Here is a 19,568-nt window from a genome sequence, read left to right on the forward strand (position 1 = left end):
TGAAGTATTTAAATACGGCAAACATACAAAGTGTGGATATAATAAAAATTAAAAAGAGCTTGACAAATTGATGTTTTAAAAAAGGAATGAAACTTGCAATATTTTTGATAAATAATTAATACGGTGTTAAGGTAATGTGTTTATAAAAAAAAAATTAAGGAAACTAGGAAAGTTTATGTGAATTTTTATGGCACTATGACTACATCATAAAAGGTGTTACTTGATAAATTTTTACTACTAACCATGCATCAACACTTGGGATAATTGAAAGGTGTGAAAAACTAATGAAAGAAGATGCAATACTTGGATGTGTGGTAGAATTACCATAGTAGTAATTGACATGTCAGTTTCCATACAAAATTACGTATAAACTAAAATACTATTACCGTCTTTTACTAAAACGCCTATCAAACAAGCCGTCGAGGAGTTCAAAGCTAAGCTATATGCGTAGTATGTTCCGTTAATTCATATCCTAGAGGCTAGATGGAAACAAGAGTACTATATTGTGCAACCGAGTCTGAAACATTAAAAAAAAACTAACCACCTCTTCTTTAAGGGGAAATCAACACATATTTTCTGGTTGGTATCACCACGACACCACCTCTTCTTTAAGGGGAAATCAGCACATAATATGACAGTCGAGGTTCTCATTTCACTGATGTGGTACAAATTAAACTGTGAAATTACCACTTTATATATATTGCATACGTATGCTCTTACATGGCTTTAATTTCTCAATAGTTCACTTTAGCACTTCAGTCAACTAATAATCCTGAGACATCAGGTTTCTTCGTCAACGAAAATTTTGCGTTTATCTCGAACGTAGCAGTGCTCAAGTTGGCTAACTAGCAGTCCAAATTAAGATCTATGCATATACATCATCAAGAGACAAGTTTGATAAGCCGAACTTATAAATATAAATGAATGTTTTTATTGTTCACTATGTTTATACTTAACAATTTGTGAAAACACAAGATTTACAAGTATACTCCCTGATTTTGGTTGATAGTAGATATCTGAAAGAACCAATGTGGTTCCTAACAAAAGAATCACAAGCACAACTAAAGGAGCCACACATCATGGTAGTGTAATAACAAGCAAGAGGGTATCTTACAAACTCGAACATTTTCCATCACTTCTATCCTATATCTCAAAATTAATGCTCAACGGAGTGGTTCTGTCTTAAGGCCCGTGACTCTATCAGGGATGTATTGGAGCCTGTGTGAACTAAATAATTTTCATATGTAGCTTGTTAGAGGGAATTTTCACCTTTCACTGCTGCAAAGTTTGTTACTGAGGGCCAGTGAGAGCTTAAAGGACTCAATCGTGTGTATGTCTTTACTTGTTCCATGCCACAGCATCAATATCATCTCTGGCTGACTTGTAGAGTTGAAGCCTCTTTGCTAGCGATTCTCTTCTAGACATTAATGCTGGATCTTCATCCAACATGGCACTAAGTTGATCTTTCTGCATATAGATCAGCAATCAATGAGTTACATTCTTTTCATGAGCGAAGCATATACAAACAAATTAAAACAAAATAGCATGCAAATTCGAGATAAACCAACTCTGATTTCTATTGAATAACAAATATCATTTCTGAATCTCTCACAGCAGAACAAAACAGAATTATTCAGCAAATACATTCTAGAATAAAAGAGAAGGTGGTTATAAAAGTCTATGTTTTTAGCAATAATCATATTCTTAATTCTGAATTTTTATGAGCAGTGAATTAGTTGGGAGCTTCAACGCTGAAGTATACACAAATTGTCCAGCTGCATTAGTAATTCTTTACAATTCCAAGAAAGAGACCTTTTGCAAAGGCCAACTTGGGCAATGCCAAAGCCAGATTTTACTCTGGCTTAATAATATGCGACCGACATTGAGTGCTCATCTATCATACACTAGAGGCTGCCCTTTTGTTTTGGTTCATTGATCCTAAGGATGTCAAGTCTTTACTAGATTTTAAAACATTTGCCTACTTTACATTTCTTTGCTTCTTAAAAAACATGTAACTACTACTTTCAATACATTGATATTTTTCTTCTATTGCACCAGTATGGCAGTCTCTCTATAACAGTCTTCTTATTAGTTTTGACTTGTTTCAAATAAGTGTTTACATCTGGACCGTCTGGAAAGAGTGGTACACTTCATGGAACATTGCACTTTGTTGTAAGCAAACATTTTCAATAGAAGAAAATATAGAGTTTCGTCCTATGATAATATTTATTCACACATCTGAGAAAACAGGAACAGAGAACAATGAGAGAAAGGAGGTGGTTCACTCATTAGGTGATTAATGCAATTATTCCTAGCCCTCCATATACTAACAACCACTAAGCAAAAAGTTCACAAGTGAAACCACCAAAAAAAATGATGCAGAAGAGCTTACCTTCACTAAAAACCACTAAGCAACAGTTCATTATTGAAAGGATCATGAAATGTCCAAGTTATATAGGACTTACCTCTCGCTTTCCGATATGAACATAGAAGTGATTGAGAAGTGCTCTTTTTGCTTCTCGGACTTGGCAATGTACAACTGCCTTTGGAATAGAATTCTTCAATGTGTCACAAACCATACCAACATAAGCTGAGACATTTGATCCTGGGAATAGAAGAAAATGCATTTTCACTTTTGCATATATTTATTAAAGATGTATACGCAAGGCAAGTTGCTGCGAAATAGAGCAGGAAACTTGATCAAAACGAAAAACCCAAATACGGGCATCAGCACTTCAAGCATAAGAAAAATTACCCATTCTCCGAAGATGATTATCAGTGTAGCGATCAGAATTTGCAGCTGCTTGGCTGGCGTTGCCGCTATTCTTCTCTGGTTCAAGCTGAAGTTTCCGGAAAAAATCCACTGTTAGATATGTGGATTCCATCTCTACCAGACGCAAGACAGTTTTCCGGCTTTCATCACGAAATCTTTCCAGTGCTTCGTTTGAAGCAGTAGCTATATCATTTTGAAGTGATGGGAATCGCTTCAACTCCTGTGGCTCACCAAAAAAAAAAAAACATTAGCAGAAAGCCTTCAGTATAAGCCCATAATATAGTCTTAATGCAGGTAATCCTTTCCCTTTAATTGACTAGCATGTACATGCTATTGGTAAGAGAACTTCGAAAACAAGTCGTGAAGTTGATGTATTAACAGTTGATGAAGATATAATGCTTAAACCTACTTTGTACCCTGATTCAGTATTACATGAACACACAATTACACGAAAGAAGAGTAATATGGGTTGTGTTAGCATATTACTGGCATCAGTAGCCAAAAAGAACATTTATAGCCTTTGATCTCTAAGGGACTTTGGTTTGAGCTAATATTAGTACATGACACATAAGAAAAGAGATGATTTCTAAATATTTGCAGGCACATATAGATAAACTACAGTAGCATACAGCACAAAAGTGTATCATTGAAAGGATCAAAGAAAAAGCAACTCTTGACAAACACAAGTTCATAGATATTTCCAATTTAGCAATCCTAAGGGATGCAACAATTGTCAAAATTTTATAAAAAGGGAAACCCATCCTTATGCAATAATGAGACATCGGAATTCAGACACCAACAATTAACACATAATATGTGTGACTCCTATGGAATGAGCACATACAGACACACTCTCAAGTGTATATTTTGCGTGCGTACACACACATGATATGCGTGTGCACGTGCATGTATGTGTGTCCATATATGTTCGTTTTCTTACCACTGTTGCAGCTATTGACTTCCTGACGAGTTCTTTCAGGATTAGGTGCACCTGCAAAAGACAAAACCTCATGAGTTATTATGATTTAGTACATGACAAAAGGCATTGCTATATCATTAGGGGGGCACACTTTCAAAAGTATTCCTTTGCTATAACAACAACAATATTTAGAGCAAAAAAGAATGAAAGAAAGCAACATTTAATTTGGAAAATCCTCTGAACCCAAAAGCATAGCCCATGCTAACTTTAAAGCATCAATGTGAATTCTACTTGTTATTATCATAATAAAAGTGCAACCAATACAAGGCAAGGGCTCCCACAACCTTGGTGTAAAATGGTGCATTTATGCCCTAACGCACACACCTACTAAGCGAAAGATGGTGTTTCCTATTTAAACTTTTGAATGAAATGGCATTGGTAAACTTTATTCTGCATAAAATGAAGGACTACATGACACATTATTGGGAAACTTGATTTAGTACATTGTAATATAAAGTCATAAATTCTAATATCTCCAAATTGTATTTGTGACTTTGAGTTCTGCTAAAATGGATTGAAAACTGAATGAACATTTGAAATTGTCATTATTCCTAAAGTTTTTAATTGAGAGGGATGGTTGACATGAGGATTCATCCTCTCTGTTGGTAGCTTTATTTCAAACGGAGATGATCCTACTTAGCACTTTATCCATTCCTTTCCACAAGCATAGAAGTTTCTAGCAAATTCATGAAAATAAAATACCAACTGGTTTATGACATCACATGTCCATTAGCCCAAGAACAGTGAGCAACTCCAATGGTAGAGCAAAATGAAAATTGGCTTAGAGTGCCACATAGATTTTTCTAGCTAACTCCATTTTAAGCCAAAACTCCCCCAATGGTTAGCCAATATGAGTAGGTCCCACTTAAAGTAAGATAGTTTTTTTTTTAGAGAAGAGTATAGAAATTGTTCACCAAAATTCTCACATGGGCCCACAATTTTAGCTTAAGCCAATTGGCTTAGTTAAGCTACATTGGCTAGCAAATGAAAATCTAGCTACTCACTCCAATGGTTGGGCTAATTGCTTAACTTTTTATTTATTTGCTAGCAAGTCCCTAATGTTCACCATTGGAGTTGCTCTAAATCAACTTGCGAAGTAGTTTTCTTAAGTCACTAGTGTCCATTCCCAATGACCTAGACTAGGGACACAAGCAATCCTACATTCCAATTCACTAGATAGGATTTCATTACCAAAGATTGTCTTATAACCTGTTTGGATATTGGAGTTGAATTTGGACTTCCATTTAACACTAAACCAAATTATATATATCTATCTATATATATATATATATATATATATATATATATATATATATATGAAATTGAATATTATTTTCATCAAATGCAGAGCAACACAATCTCCAATGATTTACAATTATGAACTATATAAAACAAAACCTTTTTTAAAGAACGCCGTAGAAATCACAATCGCTATCAAAAGTGGTTGATTTCTATCCAGGTTTATGAGCCGCATGCTTAGTCTGTGGAAGAGGCTTAGTTAATAGATCAGTGACATTGTCATCAGTATTCAGTCCTCACTTTGCACATCTGGACATCACCCCTATTCATGAATTCTCGAACAATATGAAATTTCATGAGTATATATTTGGACTTGTGATATTCACTACACTCTTTTACCTGATCCTGGGCTTTTTAGCACTCTTCTAACTCATAGCTTTTGTTAAATAGAACATGCATCCAAATTGAGATGACAAATCATGCCAGTCGAGGAGCACGCATAAGTAAACTCGGTAACAACCAGCTCATTATCTCCATCATAGACCAAGAATTTTCACTAGTCCTTGTAGACCTATTAATGCCAAAATTTATTGCACCTCACCTAAGTTCTTTTTTATAAAACACTTAACCAAAGGTCTTCACAGACTCTAGCATTTGGAAAATCGTTTCTTATAGTAAAAAATACCATCGACATAAACGAATAGGAATGCAACCTTGCTCCCAATGACCTTGTATACACATGATTTCACTATATTTTGTTCGAAAACTAAATTTCTTAATGCTTCATCGAAAGCATATTCCTACCCCAAACGAATAGAAAGCTTGAAGACCTTTCCCGCCTCTTGATGACCCACAAAACTTCCAGGACATACCATATAGACATCTCTTCCACAATCTCATTTAGAAATGCGGTTTTAACATCCATATAACAAATCTCATAATCATATGAGTTGCAATTGCTACGAGTCCCCGAACTGGCTTAAGCATTCAATTTCATAAAATGTTTCATCATAATCCACCCCTGGATTTGTTTATGACCTTTACCTACCAAAACATAAACGTTTCCATCCTTGTCCATATGTGTCCAATGGAATTTACCCCAATAGGCCAATCAACCAGGTCCAAACCTGATCTGCATAGATGGAGTCCACCTCAAGTTTCATGGCTTCAAGCCATTTGGAGGACTCCGAGCTTGTCATCGCTTGTTTGTAGGTTGTAAGCTCATTACTTTCTGAGTAAGATGCTCGAACTTGAGTATGGGTGTCAACACGGGTGCATAAAATGTACTTAAGCATCCTTTTGGCAGCATCCTATTGTACTTAAGCATCCTTACAGTGCAAACTTCTTGGAAAATTAAACATATCACGTATGCTTAGCAGCCCTAAATTGTAGAAAAGACAATAATATTAGAACCCTTCCAACCCATAATTCATATATATGGTGTCTTTTCTACGGCTTTTGACAATGTGACTACGAACTTAGAAGAGCAATTCCCAAAAAGAAACTGCAAGATAGTTTTAAACCATTATTCAATGAATCAGATATGGTTTGTTTCTCCTATCCTAGTGGAGTCGATTGTGAAATAATGCTACAATTTTTTAGATGGTCATCAAATTCTTGACTTAATTATTTGCCAACTTGATCTGATCGAAGTGTTACAGTTTTCTAGTCAAAATAATTATGTATATATATTTAAAAACCTGAAATATCTAAAAGGATTCAGACTTGTGTTTTATTAAGTAGAAATAACCATATTTAGCTACATCATTAATGAAGACAATGAATTAATTGAATCCACCTAGCCTAGTAGTCACTTGCTTTCTAATCCGGATGAAAGGTGAATTTGCCTTTTTTTGTTTCATTAAACACGATCCACATTTATCATATGTATCTAAGCCAATTGATTTAAAGCATTCTATGTTAAGCTCCGGGTCTATGATGGCTTTAGAAGTTTCCCATTCTCGGGCACCTGGAAAATGTTCGCATTTGAGTTGAAATTATTATTGCACGTTTGGGCTCAATCTTGCCAACATTAGCAACTTGACACCTTTTTGCTCAACCTTTCCAACTTGGGTTGCCCTTCTTCAAGAAGTATAGGGATCAAAGTGTCAATGAAAACTATTTCTTTTTTATTGCATAAAAACTATTCTCAAGTTTCTTTTTCAGTCAAGAAAGTTAGTGTCATTGAGTTTAACCTACTTAAGGATAAAGGGCAGATGAAATTTATTTCAGTTGTTATATACAGCCATGAAGACTACAATGTGATTGCGTTTCTTTTGTGTCGTAGTATCTAGGGTCCCAAATAACAACGACTCAAACAATTTTAATCTACGTTCTATCCTTGAGAAGGTTGAACTCAATAGCACTAATTTTGTGACTGGAAAAGGAACTAGAGAACAGTTCTTATTATTCAAGAAAAGAAAAGGAATTTTACATTGACACTCTTATCCCTACACTTCTAAAGAAGGGGCAATCGAAGTTAAAAGAAATGCACTAAGGCGTGCCAAAGTGCCTAATGTTGGCAAGATTGAACCCAAACATGCAAAAGCAATTTTTAAACTGAAATGCTTACAACATCTTCTAGGAACTCAAGAATCTATTTCAAACAAGCAAGGGTTGAGAGGTTTGCAACCTCTAAAGCCATTTTCAATTCGGAGCTTCGGATGGAAAACTAGTGGAACCCCATGTCCTGAGAATGATTGGGTTATTCGATAACATAGACAGGCTGAGTTAGAAAAGTTTGACTGAGCTGCATGGTATGCTTAAAACTGTTGAGCCAAGTACTAAAAATAAGAACAAAACTAGGTTCTGATAATGCAAGGAAAAAAAAGGGGAAGAGAAAAGAATTGTTAAAAGGCAAGGGTAAAGACAAAGCCTAAGCATCTCGAAGCTAAAATTCAGCATCCCGAAGCAGAAGACTGCAAAGCTGCCGTCTAAGACTTCATGCTTCTATTGCAATAGCATAAAGAGAGAGACTAACTCAAGTTTTTGGAAGAAAAGAAGAATGAGTGTATTAATTTTACTTCATGTACAATTGTTAAAATGCCAATTTTGCTATCTATACTTCATGGGTATTGGATATAGGATGTAGTTCTCACATTTTTTTTCACATATAAAATGGACTAAAAAAGAAGTAAAAGTTTGCCGCAAGATGAAGTTAACATACGATTATATAATTTCATGATTTATAAATAGATAAACAAGCAAACGATGATCAGCAAGAAATATATACTTCCTCTGTCTATTTAGTTGCTACTCTTCTTGTTTTCACGCCATCCAATACATTACTTGGATCGATAATATCTTTAATTACGCATGGCAAAGAAAATATAAACATTTGATATTATGGAAACATGCATTAAGAGGACTTAAACAAGATTCCACTTTACTATATTATTTCTTATACATAAATAATAACAAATCACATAAGGTGAGTTGGTGAATAGTAACTAATATGCAAGCGCAGCATCTAAATTTTTTTGGAGTATATCATAATAACAATAACACTCTTGTATGGGCATTTCATTCTCAAAGAAAAATTTAAAAAGGCAGTGAGTTTACCAAGTAATATCATCAACACCTCAAGCCAGTGAGTTTACCAAGTAATATAATCAACGTAAAATTTAAATTATAAGTGATCTTAACTTGTGCGAACTTATTTTTAAAGCTTATTGAAACTTATCTAAACTTACTTTTTCCTAGATTAATAAGTTAATACACAACACTGCCTTAGTACTTCTAGAAAGATGCCAAAGTTGGATTTATGTGGTGAAATTAAACCACTAGATAGCCACATATAACAATTGTAGTGGCAGCTTAGCAATAAAGATAGCAGTTCCTAATGTTAAGAGAAGATAATGGAGAAAGAAGGTTAGGTGGAGAGTGAGCCCGTGAGAGTTGAAGACGGTGATGGTAATGGTGAGGAAAGAGAGGTGGTGGAGGAAAGACAAGTGACAGTGCCAACTGCCAAGATTTGAGGAGGCAGGGAAGGATAAAGTGGTGGTCAGGAGCACAGGCAATATCAGGCATAATGGGGGAAGAGAGAAATTATTGGGAAGTTCATTAATTTTAAACATAGATCGAACAAAAATATTTAGGAATCAAACACTATTCCTTTCTTGAACCAACAAAATAATAGGATCCTCTTTCTTATTTCTTTCCCTGGTTTCCTTATCCAGATTTCAGTCCCCAAGTTTCTAAACATATAGAAGGGAAACTCGAAGGGACAAATACGTTATAGGGTATCTAGTATGCCTCAGTCCTTCAATAGTTAGCACTAAATGCATTGCTTTAGTATGATGAAACAATAAGCTAAAACTCCAAACTATAAGTCTTTTTGGCGACAGTTTCATTAGTGCAGGATTAGTAACTTTGTTAACATAAGAAGCTTACTCATCCTACTCTTTGAAAATTGATGTTTTAGTGACAGTTCCATACTGGTTGCCTGTCTCTTCTCTTGAACATGTGAAATCAGTGGTAAAATGCTTCGTCATATATCAAAACAAGATACTAAACAACAATTACGAATTGTACATTACCGCATCAACTGTTGCTTCCGCTGGGCCTCTAAAGTATCCAAGTGATCCATCAATAAGTCTTCTAATTCCTTGCTCGGGAGCAATTAAATGGGGCTGGTAACCATCAGCTTCTGCTACCACTTTCCGGACATTTGATGTAGAGAGATGCCTATCAAGAGGGAGCTTTTTCATAGCAGCTGGCAGTTGATGATCAAAAACCCCATAAATGCGATCACCACCAGGTCGCCTGAAACAGTATTCTGCTTAAGAGTTGTTGAAACCAAAATAAATATGGAGTTGCTATATTTGGAGTAACATGTACTCTAATTATCGAATCTATATAAAGGAGGAAGTTTCTGGGAGCATAGAGCACACCGCTTAAACATGCACAATCTAGAAAGGTATTCAGATTAGAGAATATATAAATCACTAGAGATGAACAAGGTAGATTATTATTTTTTTTGTGTAAAACGTGGCAAAACTCAGAAACTCTTTTCTCAAGATCCATTTATAATTCAACAATTTATGTACTATTTAAAAGCTTAAAAACCACTTTATACCAGATCAATTTATCTAAAAAAAAAAACTTAGTTGGACCTTAATGGAGGACCACCACTCCACTTGGGTAAAGATAAATAATTGTTTTCTGAAAGTAGCCAAAGAGGTCCTAGGAGAATCGAAGGGAAAAGTACCAATGCTTGGGACACAACATGGTGAGATAAGGACATAAGAGTAGTGTTCAAGAAGAAAAGAGAGTGCTACTTGGACTTGTGAAAATCTAGGAATGCATTTTTTAGCAAAAATATAAGGAGAAAGGAAGTCGTCTGACAAGCAAAGTTAAAGGTATATCAGGAGGTATACAAAAAACTGGAATCAAGGGAGGGTGAAAGAGAAATCTATATTGAGGAGCAGTAAGTATACTGGAAGTGTACGCAAGAAATTCAGAATATAAAGGCATTTGAAGAGAATAAAATAGAAGTATTTGGCCAGATTGTATTCTATTGAGATCTGGAGATGCCTAGGAAAGGTTGGTATTGATTGGCTGATAGACTTAGATAATAAGATTGGGAGGGCAACAAAGAACCCAAAGATTGAGGAAAAGCACTTTAGTATCAACTACAAAAACAAAGAATGACACCTCAAACAATCATGGGACAAAATTATAGAGTACTGATTGAGGAAATGTAAGTGAATTTATTTTGGAGAATCAATTAAAGTTTATGCCGAGATATTCCACTACAGAGGTCAAACACCTTATCAGATAAGTAATTGAATATAACACAGTGAGGAGGATCTGCACATGATTTTAATTGACCTATGGAAGGCTAATGTTAAGGTTCTGAGCCATAAGAAGTGTTGGGAATTAGAAAAAGAGATTTCACTATAAGTCTATTAAGAATAGTACTCCCTCCATGGCAGATTTTCAAAATTCTAATGCCAAAATGTTATTTTACGCCATCCAAAGATAATAGACTACTTTCTAAAGTTAGTGCATTAAACATTGAACTTTCTCATAAAATCCTCATCAATACCCTTAGCTAAGGGTTCTAAGATACATTACTTTGCTAATATGGAGATTTGAAATGCTAAATAGTGAAGGACAATTATTATGATATCCAACAGTATCGCTTAAGTCCTAATATATGCCCGATTATCGAGGAAGAGATGCAGCGTATTCAAGGGAAAAGAAAATCTGACATAGAGCCAATTCAATTTGGTTTAACATGATTCCGATATGAACCACAAGAATTACGACCGTAATTCATGGCGGCATAATAAGCACAAATGACAAGGAAACAAGAATAAGAATCAAAACCATTGCGTGACCCAATACTCAAAACAAATCTGAAAAAGTTACCCTCCATCAAGATGTTCCTTGAATACTTTATCAAAAGCACGGCACATGTCCAATATTGTGTACAGCTGTGCCTGCATATTTGGGGAGACAAGTTCATATATGGAGATCCATCACAAAGAGGATTTTAACTTTAAGCAAGAAGCCATATTTACCCCTCCATCTGCTGCAATGGGCCGGCCAATTCGGTCCAGTTCAGCATTAATGTCATCAATTGTCTTATTGATAAGGGCAATGATGCTTGGTATTTTCTGTCTTATTACGACCTCCAAATGCTGGTTGAAAAGAACAGGAAGTTTAGCATCAGAGTTTGTCACAAAGCAATTGGGGAATACTATTTATATAATTTTGACAGCATGATGGAGCATAGCATAAGCATTATGTTCTGACCTGAGATAAAAGTTTTGCCAAATATTCAGAACCCATTTTGTGAGCCAAATGCGAATACTCTGGACTATGTTCAAAATATTCTCTTTCCTTCCTACGAGCAGAATTTATGTCGACATTTTTGTTGATATCAGCTTGTGAACGATTCACTATACCAACCCATGGATGTTGCAACCTGTATGCTCTTCCTTCAAGAACCTTTGCATATGAAGCATAACTCATGAAATTTCTATTCCTTATTAATTTATTGAGAATATAAGCTTTCATTCACAAAGAATTACATACATCTTTAGCATCTGTTCCTTGGTCCATCAGATCAAGTTTTGTCAAGACACCAAATGTCCTTTCACCTGCGGAAGGACAAAATTGCTGGTATAATCAAGCATTTGCCAGCGAATGAAGTGCTTGTATGGAGGAGTGGTACCAGAGTCATATCGAAGCATCTAAAAGCACAACGGGAAAATTCTAACTTACCGGAAGGATCAACTTCTCGTGCTAGCTTTATAGCATCTGATGTAGCTATATCTTGATTAGCGGGTGATATAGCAAGGATGATGCAGTTAGGCTACAAAAGCAGAAAGAGACATGTTTGCCTATCAGTTATTCTGCAGGTAGACGAAACTACAACATAACTCAATAATGATGAGAATTGCAGGTAGAGCACATTTCCTCTCCTTATGCATACTCTTCAACCAAAACTGTAATGTCTGCTATGAATTGCAAGTAAATATGAAAAGGATCTATGTACAATTTAGTAGGCTGCACTTCAACCCTACCATCCATCCCCAACTGCTGCAAAGAAGAACAATAGGCAACCATTGTTTCCAAGCACAGAGCGAAGTGTCGGCTGTTAAAGAGTAGTAGACAAAAGGGGCAGCAAACGCAAACAAAGATCCAAACACCAGCATGACAGAGTAACAACTCATTTTTTCTCGGTCTTCCCAGACCACCCATTACCCATCAAATCGATAAAGACCTAAAAAAACTACTTGATGACAAAAGAAAGGCTCATATTTAGACCATCTTCATGGAAATGAACACTTAGGAGGACCTAGATTTTGAAGGGTCCGAGTTTATAGTGATCACAGTACATATGGACTAGATCACTTAGGTATTCACAACCACTAAGAGATTGTTTGGTTGCCATAAGGAACACGGAACTTCGTGGGAAGTTAAAAATGGTGGGGTTGTTTGGTTGGCAAAAATGTAGGAAGTGAAGAGGGACCTAGGTAAGTAGACCTTCTCATGGGAAAATTTTCTTCCCCTACGCAACCAAAATACTTTTTCCACTTCCTAGGAAACGGAACATCAATGAAAAACAACTTCTGAGGATACACTTACTCCCTACATCAAACCATAATTTTTTTTTTAATCTTTGTGAGTCGCGATTACCTTGAACTGTTAAGCTACTATAATTTGAAATGCTGTATTCTTCTACAGAAGCACGTCTATTAGACACCATAATAAGAGAAACATAACATCATACCATTTCTAATTTTTTTAAAGAGACGTAACAATGAATTCACAGTAAAGTTAACGCAACCTCCCACATAGGAGTTGTTTAATTCTAATCCTATTGGTCCCACTTGAAGAAACGGAAAAGGGAGAGACAGGCTCGTGCAATCCACCACAACCTATATGGATTACCATAAACCCACAAATGGCAAATAAACTGCATTTAGCCCCTCATAAATTGGGCATTAACTAAAGTGAATTTCAAATACCTTTTCGACATAACTGCGGACCATGTTCTCAATGTCTTGGACAATACTTTCTTGTTGTCCCTCTGCAATAGGTCAAAGTTTAAAAGGTCAGTCATATCACCAGCTGTGTGAAATTCTTGCACTAAACAAATAGTCAGAATATTACCTACAGCAACCTTTGTCAGGCCAGGAAGATCTATAAGTGTCAAGTTCACGACTGTAAAAGTAAATGAAGAAAGGCTCAGCAATAATTAAAAAGATTAAAAGGAATGACAGAGCACGATCTCATAGTGATATGTGATAAACAGAAAACAGCACAAAGACATCTTTGAGATTTCGAAATCAAAATAGAAGCATTTATATATCTTGCGGTATGATTTTTCCAATCACGATGATAGTGAGTATGCCAACAACCTACATGTAAAGATAATGCCCAACAGCATTAAGCCATTAATAAGTCACTACAGGTACTTGATTAATATTGTATTATTGTCCAAGATGAAAATAGTCTCTGCTGGAGCTCTCAAGTGATATGCACAATGTAACTTCAAGATATATAGTCTTGTCAACTCCAACCAGTATTTTGAGTAATAGACCATAGCATTCATTTATTTTTTCAAGTGTGAAAACTCATAAATCCCACGTTCTCATGTTAAAAGAAGATTCATGTAGTTACTTCTTGAGGTAGCGATAACCCCAACCCACAAAGCAAATAAGGGAGACAGATTAGTGAGGCAAGGCTACAAGGATTAATGTTTAAGCAAATTAGCATGTTGAAACTTGTGTATTTAGTAGGCCAAGATCTGAGGTTGCATCAACAAATACAGCAAATGACTCAATTCATGATCTTCAACCAGCCATCAGTATTTTGACTGCTTGCTGATCCCATTAACCAGAAGAAAAATTTAGAAAGTTGGAACTTTGAAAGGAGTAAAAGTGTAATCAATAATGAAGTTCACCATGTATTGACTTTGAATCAAGAAATCATTTAAGGATGGGAATTGGGATAGTTATAAGTCATCACTTCAAGAAAATGACCTAAATAAGCCAGCTCAACAATCTACAAATTCAAAAAAGGCAAAAAAAATTCACAATCAGCAAAGAACAGCAATTGTTAATGTCCACATATACGAATAGGAGAAGAACAGGTTGATATTATAGCTTGGAAAAGGAGACTGCCCAAACACCATTATTACAGTGACAATGTTTAGTTCACAATGATTACTTTGCATCAGAAATGTATGAATAGACTACATCATAGGTTGAATTAAACCTTTTGATCCTAGTACATGAATTAGAGCCTACTTATAACATGCACAGAATGTGCAAATACACGACATGTCACATACAGCCAATTTTCCTAAACAATAACTCAAGATCTCGTGTAAATTAGAAAATGACAATTCCTATTCTTCAATCTCTATCATTTATTACTGACTAGATGTCGAATTATTAAAACCCTACGTTTCCCTTTCACTTTCCTTTTGCTAGAGTCGTGGATTGGTTGGAGGGTAAGATAAGAAAAGATATGAGTGAGTTACATGAAAGACATAAAATGGACAAAATTATGAATATAAGACAATTGGACAAGACAACCTCATGTAACCACGAAGTAGGTTCAATGAATTTCCATTGCCTTTTTTTCACATCGAATAACGAATAAGTCCCAATCATTATGAATTTACCAACATGATAAAAGGTTACAATTTCTTATACCAATCTTGCGAATTGGTGTAAGTGTCTTTTGGAAAACTAGTTTATTTAATTTACTCTCCAATAATTTTCTTCATATCTTGAAGTTTATAAATTAGAAAGACAGCCCATTCTTTCCAGAATTTTGCAATATCAATTATCCATCTAAGGCACTTATCTATAAAAGGAAAGAGACGTAAATAAATGGTGGTTGCAACTGGTACCATAAAGGAAAAGAGAGAAACAGTTGAATGAATTAAAAAAATTATTTATCATTTGATAGGCAAAAGTCAAGAAGAAACAATAAGTTTTGGAACTTGCTGTAATCAGCAAGGTCAGCAACCATCCATAGCATTAATGCCAGGCACACCAGTCGAAAAGAAAAAAAATTGAAACAAGAAAGAAAGAAAAAGAAAAAATCAAAATGGAGAAAAGATGCAATATATAAATATAAGTTCCATAAGCAGAGATTTGATTGATGGCCCAGCATAATATGTTTAAACTTTAAAAACTTCCCCGTACTTGATACTTGAAGCATCACCAAAATACCAATTTATATTTACTCTAAGTAGTGGATACAAATAATTCAACAAATCCCTTCGTATAATCATAGATGATGAATTGAAGATACCATATTGTAAGTAAGAGTGAAACTTGATTTAGTACTCATTAGTAGACAGCTAAATTCATAATGTATAAATATCCAATATCACTGCATACCATGTGGTGAGTAGATACTCAGGTGAATTGGGATATTAGAAATTGCTTTTGTCTTCCCAGTTATACGATCAGTTTCATCAGCTATTTCTTTACGAACAGCAGCTGCATACCACGAAAAGTGAGCAATAAGAAAGCCACTACCATGCATTTTATCTCTAATATAGTGGTGATAAAATAGAGCCTCCTACATGCACAAGGTAGCAATTTAGGCAAGGAAAGTAGGAATGACAGAAAAGGACAACCAAACAGGTGAAGTACTTGCGTAAAAACTGGAAAGGAGTTCTTTTACTAAGCTTCTAACATCCTAGGTTATTGGTATAGTGGTATTATTATCATAAGAGACCCAAGAGAGCTATGAAGTGCATCTTGGAACATGCTATGTGTTTATAAAACGGTCATGCTACACAATTTTCTCAGTCCACTACGCACATCAGCAATCAGTGAGGATGAGATGCTGAAAATCTCCAAACCTCTTAAAAAAAAAGACCCTCCTACTTCCATAAGAAGTTTTCAGTTCTTTTTAGATGTGCCAACTCCCAACACATGGATTTTGAAGAAAAGCAGACTATTTAAAAAACACGAAAAGCCCTGACCCAAAGGAATCAAGTGATAAATTATGATGCATCATTTTATAATTGGTTGTTACTTATTACTTCTTCAACAGTTCCTTTATTGATCTTTTTCCAGATTTAGGTGGAATCTGAACCCATGCTGGATAGGCCCCTGCCCAACAAATTGTCAAAGTTGTCCACAAAAAAGCTTGACCAAGTGTCAGATACCAATGAATGATACATATAGATTTCAAAGATTGGTATCCATCTACAATAGGTCAGTAGCTATTCAAAACCCAAATTTGAATCATGATCTTAGATTTCAAAGATTGGTATCCTAGAAGCAAAATTATATTTTGACGAGTATCCTTCCACCATCTCTCATTTTTGCATCTTAAATTTTGAAGAAGAAAACAGAGATCGAAAGTGCGAAATGTTGTGACCTCTGCATCCTACATACCAGGACTTACAAGCTTTTACAGTTCTTAACAAGATACCGGCACAAACTCAAGTTCACTGCCTACTCATTGATTTAGAGGTATAACTCATTAATTTAAAAAGGCTACCCATTTTTTAACCCTCTAATATCAGCAAAATCTTCAACTTCAAACCCTTACATAAACCTCAGTTGTCTATAAAATGCAGTACAAATCAAGTAGCATTACAAAATTGACACAGTCAAGGAACAAATTGTTCCTCTGATTTTGTACTATCATCAACATAAATTAACATTAGCTCAATGAAATTTTAACTAACTCATCTGATTCACATAATAACCAGCAAAAGAAATTCTGGACTATGAGAGTTGTTGCGAATTCATAACCTATGATCATTAGATGAAAATAGATACTAAATATCAGAAACAAATATTTGAGCTCACATCCAGGCGGCAATATATACAGATTTAGATCACACTTGTACTTTATCTATAACTTCAATTACATTCAGATAGAAACCGGAAAACAAATATACGCACCAAAATCGGTTAATCTTCTCTTAGGCGCATGAAGAAACTCCGCATATTCGGTTCCGCCATCGATCTTGTGCAGTTGTAGCACTAGCGGCCGCCGTGTAACAATGCCTAATAAAATCAATGAAAATAAGCTGATTCATAATCTAATTAATCAATTAGATCTCATATATTACGCATTATCAATACGATTGAAATTCAAAACAGTACCAGATCCACGAGGAAGAAAATCTCTTCCAACAACGCTTTCCAACACAGAAGATTTTCCAGAACTCTGGACATTTCCATTAAAAATAACATTCAAATTGAATCAAACAATGTAGCGAAAATGAATGCAAATTTAAACCTACATTATGCAAAAATTGATGCGAAAAAGAGAAATTGAAAATTTGAAAAGACCTGACCACCGACGACAGCAACAGAAGGAAGAGCTTCCCAAAGAGAAAGACCTTCACCGCCATGATCGCCGAGAACAGTACATGCTCTTTGGATTTTGTTCACCAGTCCAATTAAGCTCTCCATTGTCGCCATTTTTGTTGAGTTTGTGATGAAGATCTAATAATCTCGAAAAGTTTGGTGAATCGGAAATGTGGTGTATTATAGGTTTAACAGTCAAAATGGAGTTAGGAGAGAGAAAGGTTGGTTCTTAGATTTCTGCAGATCTGCACATGAAGATGGAGGGACTGGATGAGAGAGAGAAAGCACGACGAGTAACGAGTTAGTTGATGGTTCCTTTTCTTGATCAACTCGTGAGTTCAAGCCCCGCGGGGGAGGAACCAGTAATTATTTGAAAAAAAATACCTGTTCTTTTATGGGGTATTTGGTACAAGGGATTGGGAGTTTGGGGATCAGAGGATGGGATTGGGGATGAGATTTAGAAGGTGGGAATTCATTAAATATATCTCAATCTCTTGTTTGGTATCTGAGTGGGATTATGTTGGGAATATTATTATCCCATGTTTGGTATGAGGTACTTAAGTAGGGAATATATTGCTAAATTACAAATTAATGTATTTCATTATATTAGCTATTTAACTCATTGGTGAAGTATATATATTTTAATGAAGGGTAAATTCGTCTTCTAATATAACCAGAAATAATTCTCCTCCCTACTACCTGCCCCCTCCTGGGGTGTTTGTTTAGGGGGATTAGGGGGTGGGAAATTGGGAATGGGATATTATATCCCCATGGGTAGATATCCCATGTTTGTTTGAGGGGATATCTAAATTCCCATGTGAAGGGGAATGGGATTAATCCCCCTTATCCCACCAAAATAATACAAAGGGGGCAGGTATTAGGGAGGGGGATTATTTCTGGTTATGTTAAAAGACAAGCTTACCCTTCATTAAAATATATTTCACCAATATTGCTTGCTCTTCTTTTGCTATCCTTCATTAAAATGGGTAAATTTGTAATTTAGTAATATATTCCCAACATAATCCCACTAACATACCAAACAAGGGATTGAGATATATTTAATGAATTCCCACCTTCTAACTCCCATTCCCAATCCCATCCTCTAATCCCCAAACTCCCTGTCCATGTCTTATTTTGGTGGGATAAGGGGGGTTTAATCTCATTCCCCTTCACATGGGAATTTAGATATCCCTTCAAACAAACATGGGATATCTACCCATGGGGATATAATATCTCATTCCCACCCCCTAATCCCCCTAAATAATCACCCTTTAGGACAAATGATAGGAATCTAACTAAATTGTATGCAAAAATCAAAATATTGTACATAAAATAAATAAATCTAACTAAATATTTGAAGTACTATTTTTGTTGTTTTTATTTTAATTTACTACTTAACATATACGAAGACCATTTATTTACACACATATATATGATTTTTGGATACAAAAATACTATATTTGTAAAAAAAAAAATATTGTTAGATGCATCTAACTGTTAGATCTTTATCATTTCTCACAACATAGAGCGATCAAAAGCGGAGCTACTTGAGTAATCGACCTGGAAAATGATCACTTTGAATTTGAACGGATTCAACCCAATACTTGCCATGTTGACATGAATATTTTTTAGGGGACGAGGTATGTTTCGAGAACTAGATATTGTGGTTTGTCAAAGTGCGGATTTGGAGATTAACTATATCTCCTCGTTTAATTTAAGTATGGTTGTTTGAAACTAAACTTGTCCTGATTTTTTGGATTAAAGA

The 19,568-nt window shown here is 35.3% G+C and overlaps 1 protein-coding gene across 1 annotated transcript; it reads right to left on the reverse strand.

Annotated features, from left to right (window-relative positions):
* Positions 1-908: 908 nt before the first annotated feature.
* Positions 909-18,184, reverse strand: LOC104901870 (phragmoplastin DRP1C). Its single transcript, XM_010689497.4, has 16 exons — positions 17,786-18,184; positions 17,597-17,660; positions 17,393-17,497; positions 15,866-15,967; positions 13,620-13,670; positions 13,475-13,536; positions 12,225-12,315; positions 12,036-12,100; positions 11,754-11,948; positions 11,519-11,638; positions 11,367-11,437; positions 9,530-9,755; positions 3,714-3,764; positions 2,756-2,993; positions 2,466-2,605; positions 909-1,467 (listed from the first exon to the last, which is right to left on the reverse strand). The coding sequence occupies exons 1-16, from the start codon at positions 17,915-17,917 to the stop codon at positions 1,339-1,341; spliced, it is 1,842 nt and encodes a 613-aa protein (XP_010687799.2). The 5' UTR covers positions 17,918-18,184; the 3' UTR covers positions 909-1,338.
* Between the last annotated feature and the right edge of the window lie 1,384 nt (positions 18,185-19,568).

The sequence above is a fragment of the Beta vulgaris genome, chromosome 1 (assembly GCF_026745355.1).
Source record: "Beta vulgaris subsp. vulgaris cultivar EL10 chromosome 1, EL10.2, whole genome shotgun sequence".
NCBI lineage: Eukaryota > Viridiplantae > Streptophyta > Magnoliopsida > Caryophyllales > Amaranthaceae > Beta > Beta vulgaris.

Bases quoted from the DNA above. Each gene is read 5' to 3' on its own strand.
- LOC104901870 (XM_010689497.4), bottom strand. From the start codon at position 17,917: ATGGCGACAATGGAGAGCTTAATTGGACTGGTGAACAAAATCCAAAGA. The intron at 17,661-17,785 runs GTCTTTTCAAAT...GGAAATGTCCAG, and splicing joins TTGCTGTCGTCGGTGGTCAG to AGTTCTGGAAAATCTTCTGT. The intron at 1,468-2,465 runs GTAAGTCCTATA...ATCTATATGCAG, and splicing joins TTCATATCGGAAAGCGAGAG to AAAGATCAACTTAGTGCCAT.